Source organism: Nicotiana tabacum, chromosome 9 (assembly GCF_000715075.1).
Source record: "Nicotiana tabacum cultivar K326 chromosome 9, ASM71507v2, whole genome shotgun sequence".
Taxonomy (NCBI): Eukaryota; Viridiplantae; Streptophyta; class Magnoliopsida; order Solanales; family Solanaceae; genus Nicotiana; species Nicotiana tabacum.
The window spans coordinates 85,374,924-85,380,070 of record NC_134088.1 but is presented as its reverse complement, the minus strand read 5'-3'; the positions used below and the strand labels follow the sequence as shown (position 1 = coordinate 85,380,070).

The window sequence follows — 5,147 nt, the reverse complement described above, 5'->3', positions numbered from 1 at the left end:
GCCAAGCTTCATTTAGTTTTAAATGTGAATGTTACCCAATTTTGCATAACCCCTGTGGAATTCGACATTCTTTGCTTCTTTCTGAAAAACTACTCCTATGAAAAAATAAAATTAAATAAAGACTACTATGTACTCCTTTGATTTTATTTTATGTGTTTTAATTTGATCGGACATGAAATTTTTAGAAAAAAGTAAAAATACTTTTTGAATTTTGTGATCTCAAGTGTGATATATAAAATATTAATATTAAAGAGTTACACTAAATATAAAAAAAAATTTATGGAGATTAAAAAAATAAACATATAAATTAGAACAGAGAAATGTATGATTTATTTATTTTTTATCACTAAGGTATAATGTGTACTACTTTCTCTCTCTACGGAATCAAAGCATTTTTAGTCTCATCATGTTATCACCACTTCCTATCGACATGAGAAAGTAATTAAGAATCAATAATAAGATAAGCCAAAAGAAAGTGCAAAACAGAAAAGAAGAAGAAAATAGATCACAGAAATCTGAGTCTTTGACTTTCTTCAATCCCATTTCGTTGTCTCCTCTGTTTGTCATCTCAAAGATTCAACTCAACTTCTTCGCTGAAACAAAGGCTCTTTCCACTTCAATCTCACACCCAAAAATCTAGCAATTTTCCACTGTTAATATTGTCCTTTGTTTCTTGTCAAATAAGAAAATGATGATTTGGAGAAGTAATGCACTATTTCTTGTTCTAATCTTGGGGTTTTCGTTGACCCAAATTCAGTCTCTACGATTTGAAATAGAATCAGGTCATACAAAATGCATATCTGAAGAAATCAAAGGCCATTCCATGACTGTAGGAAAATATCATATCATTAACCCAAATGATGGCCATCCTTTGCCTGATACCCACAAAGTCACCGTCAGGGTAAATATTTACTTTTTGTTGTTGTTGTTGTTGCAATTTTCATAGATTTTATGAGCTAGGAAACAAATGGGATTATTTTGTTTTTTCCAATTAGCAACTGGTTTTACTTGATTGGAGCTTTATATGGTGCAATGGAAGTTTTTTTTTTTTTTATGTAATTTTTAGTATAAAAATCTTATTTTTAAGATAATTTAAGATTTTTGATGTTCGAGTTTCCACAAAATATTAAATGTGTTTGATCTTCAATTTGGAACCAGAAATCCTATCTAAGACTAGTACGAGTTTTTTAGCTTTTTATGATAGATGTGTCGGTTAAAGCTATGGATTTTCCTGCATTTTTTTATGGGATGTGCTAAATCGCTTAGAGCTTCATTTGGAAATTATGGTTGGTCCAGATTTGTTCAGTTGATTTGCGTTGACTCTGTAGTCAACGGCTAAATTTGGAAGATTAGTTAAATAATTTCTGTTTGTTTTACAGTTTTATGCACTTCCAATCTATCAAGAGTGGAATGTGTTCTAATATCATTCAAACAATCAGTCAACTATGCTTCACTTCCAAATTAGTTGGCGTCTGCTATAGGAATCTTTTGTATTTAGCTACATTGTATTCGGGTCTTAAGGTAATTTGGTCTGATGGTTTCATATATTCAAAGTTTAAAAATTGTCCTTGTTCTTTGATATACCTTACCTTGATTATCTGGATTTCTTCTGGTTTTGGCTGAGACGATTCTATTCTTTGTTTTTTGTGCTTTAGGCAACGTCTGAACATGGAAATAGCTATCACTATGCGGAAAATGTCCATGAGGGGCATTTTTCTTTTGAGACTGTGGAAGCTGGGGATTATCAGTCTTGCTTTGTTGCTGCTGATCACAAGCCTCCGGTTAAGTTGACTGTTGATTTTGAGTGGAAAACTGGTGTTGCAACTAAGGACTGGACAAATGTTGCCAAGAAAGCCTCTGTTGAGGTAAGCCCTCAGTTTTTCTTTTATCTGTGTAGCTCAATTTCATAATTATTAGGCTCTGTCTATCTTTTGGTTTCAAGAAAATTAATGCCTATTTATAGCAATATAGCTACGCATGCATTCTACAATTCGTAGGGTAAAATAGACCGTTCAGCCAGAATTTCTAAATCTCCGTGAACTTGTTTAGCTTGTTTAATAGAAGTATCACAATCCATTGTGAAACGATCAAGATTGCGTCTTTTAGCACAGTTGATCCTTGGCTACTTTCAACTTTTGGGAGCCCGAACTTCAAAAAAGAAAAGAACGAAATGATTGGTTTAGAAGGTCTGGGGGCTTTCTTCTTTGATCAGTATGGTATCAGATTTTTTGGGGTTCTCTTGTGCTGTTAAGTAATTTGCAATTCCTTTTGTATAGACGATCCCAACTGGCATGGGATCGAGGTGTTGAGGTGTAGTTGATTGTTTGATATTTAAAATTGTCGAGTCTCTTCTTGATGGAACTTCTTATGAAAAGGCTACAAGATTCTGAATTTGAGCTGAATATGTGAACTTGGTACAGAGAACGAGAACAGAAAAGTGACTAGGGGATTTGAAAATAAAGAGGCCGCCTGAGAAATAATTGGTGACTCCTAATAATTGTTGTTCTAATGGCTGGATTCTTTCTTCAAAAGAAATGTACTTAGATAATTTATAAGAAAAGGGATATACATAGATAGAACCATGTCACATGTTCTACTTTCTTAATGAACTACAATTAAAATTTCAAGACATCATTGTGTACCGACTGTTCCTTAATTTAGTTCTTTTCAATATGTAAAGTGTACATTCAAAAACCAAAATAATTTTGCTATTCTTGGAAAATGTCAAGTGATTTATCTTTAAATTTACAAATTAAAATCCTCAGCATTTCACTTATTATTGTAGTTGGTATTCCATGATTTTTTAGGCCAAATACTAGGAGAAGCTTAGAATTAATATTTTTAAATAACAAATGTATAGTGTTTGTAATGTGGTTTATAACGTACATGGATTGTCTAAAAGTTCAGTTTGGTATCTTTAAGGGGTTATGCGGTCTTTATTTTTCTATTTAGTACATAGGGTAAACTATTTTCGGAAAATAGCTAAATTTGCAACTTTGCCGTCGATCTTTCATTAACCAATAGCACCACATGGTTTCATCAAACTCCAGGGGTAGTTTGGTTCGAAGACAAGTTATACAGGGATTATAATGCATGGATTAGTTATGTAGGGATTAGTAATACATGAATTATTTCTTTGTTGGTTGCATGGTTCATTGCAGTAAAATTGGATATACGAGTTATCATTTCAAATATTTGTTTATGTTTTAAACTAAAAAGCAATGAGTTTACAATTATACCCTTGGATGCTTGACCTTCATTGGCTTCAAGGAAAAAGACAAGGGTTAATTTGTCCTTTTGGTGCTTCATCCATGTATAAATTTACATGGATAAGTTATTCCATGTTGTTGGTGGTATAACTTAATACACCAATTAGTGTATTAATTTATACAAGGATTAAGCTATACATGATTCAAATTACAAATCAAACATTGGACAAACTTATACCAAATTTTATACCATGATTATTTTCCTTATATATCATACAAAACGACCCCCGACTCTTAGGCATCATTGAAGAGGTATCCTGAGCATATCTCGTTGCTTAAAACTAGGCTTTCTTTAAAAGAAATATTAATTAAGAGCAAATTAAAAAAAAGTATTGGTCTTCTCAAATTAACTTCGCAACTAGGTATATAGCTTCTTTTTTTCCGAATACCATAAACTCCATTCCTCCAAACTCCCCCACCAAGAGCCAACAGCTGACCTTTCCCACTTTGCTTTCTCGCTAACTCGAACCCCCAACCTCTTGGTTGGTTGTGGAGAGACCTTTCCACTAAGCTATCCCTTACTTGTCACTGGGAATACAACTATTTTATCATGCACAACTATATCCTTTGGCTTTGATTTTCATAGCTCAATCTCAGTTAACTCCTGGATAGTGAGCTCTTATTTACTAGCTGGTGGGATGGTGAAAACAATTCGAAGTCCCTCAAACACAGGGTTCTGAAATCCATTGGCTGTTTTAGTTTGTAGTACCATAGCATGAAGTTCGCGCATATTTTATTCTAGTCTGTCTATGCATTTCATGTGAATTGCCATTATTGACCAAAAGCATCCCGCCAGTCCCTTTTTCGACCTTTTTAAAGACTTAATTCCATCCACCTTGCGCATGACAAATAGAGATGAAAACTCAATTTGAAGTTGAACATGTCATCATCTCTTGAAGCTTGCTTTGTGTGTTTTCTTGCCCCAAGTTAAGTTAATCTTGTATATCCAAAAATTGCTGGCAGAATTTCTTACTCCTGTTTCAGAATTTGTGTCGAGTTGCATCAATCTTGTTGTACGGAGTAGGTAAAAGGTGTTCTAAAAAGAGGGGTAGGGGATAGGAAATTGTGGTGCAGAAGAAAAGAGCACTCCTGGTTTATTGGATATGAATTTAATGATGTTCTGAAGATGATGAATGGAGACACATGTAATGATTTTTCATCTCTGCTCTTACTAGGCAATGGAATTAGAACTAAAACATATGGCTGAGACTGTCCAAGCCATCCATGATGAGATGTTTTATCTCCGAGAAAGGTGAGTTTAATCTTATTTTTTGTTATTTATCCAAGCCTCGAATCTGTGCTAATAATAATTAAGTCGACAATGTTGCAGGGAAGAAGAAATGCACGACCTTAACATATCTACCAACGATAAAATGGCTTGGATGACTGGCCTATCAATTCTTGTATGCTTGTCTGTGGCAGGTTTGCAGTTCTGGCATTTGAAGACTTTCTTTGAAAAGAAGAAGCTTATCTAAATCATTCTGATTTTTTCATGTACTACTTTTACATAGACAACATAGTCGAAGAGTGTGATAGACGATTTAATTGTCAATGAATACGCTACGTATACTCATTGCTCTTTAGTTTGAGGTTTAATTGTCAACTTTAAGTGCCAAAGGAAAAAGAAAATGTAAATTCAAATGTCAACTCATTGTTGTGACGTCTAACATGATGCGTCTATATAATTCTCAGAGCAGCAGTTTAGACATACATGTCTATGCTTGTTAGAGCAACGAAGCTCAGCTCAAGTGTCTGATGCATATGACTACTGAATTCAAAGAATAATTGTGTGACTTTTCCATTTTTGCCATTGGAGGTCAAGTGTCAAACTCCAAGCTCTAAAAGTTTCCACTCTTTAGCCCAAAACAAATGTATCCA

At 33.9% G+C, this 5,147-nt stretch overlaps 1 protein-coding gene across 1 annotated transcript; it reads left to right on the top strand.

The window, feature by feature from the left end:
• The first annotated feature begins 423 nt into the window (after nucleotides 1–423).
• LOC107831586 (transmembrane emp24 domain-containing protein p24delta7) lies at nucleotides 424–4,898 on the top strand. The gene is made up of 4 exons (XM_016659371.2): nucleotides 424–901; nucleotides 1,656–1,865; nucleotides 4,445–4,521; nucleotides 4,600–4,898. Exons 1-4 carry the CDS (start codon nucleotides 689–691, stop codon nucleotides 4,742–4,744), a joined length of 645 nt encoding a protein of 214 aa, XP_016514857.1. The 5' UTR covers nucleotides 424–688; the 3' UTR covers nucleotides 4,745–4,898.
• Nucleotides 4,899–5,147: the final 249 nt, after the last annotated feature.

Coding starts and splice junctions, on each gene's coding strand:
- LOC107831586 (XM_016659371.2), top strand. CDS start 689: ATGATGATTTGGAGAAGTAATGCACTATTTCTTGTTCTAATCTTGGGG. Junction 902..1,655: donor CCCACAAAGTCACCGTCAGG/GTAAATATTTAC, acceptor TTTGTGCTTTAG/GCAACGTCTGAACATGGAAA. Junction 4,522..4,599: donor ATGTTTTATCTCCGAGAAAG/GTGAGTTTAATC, acceptor ACAATGTTGCAG/GGAAGAAGAAATGCACGACC.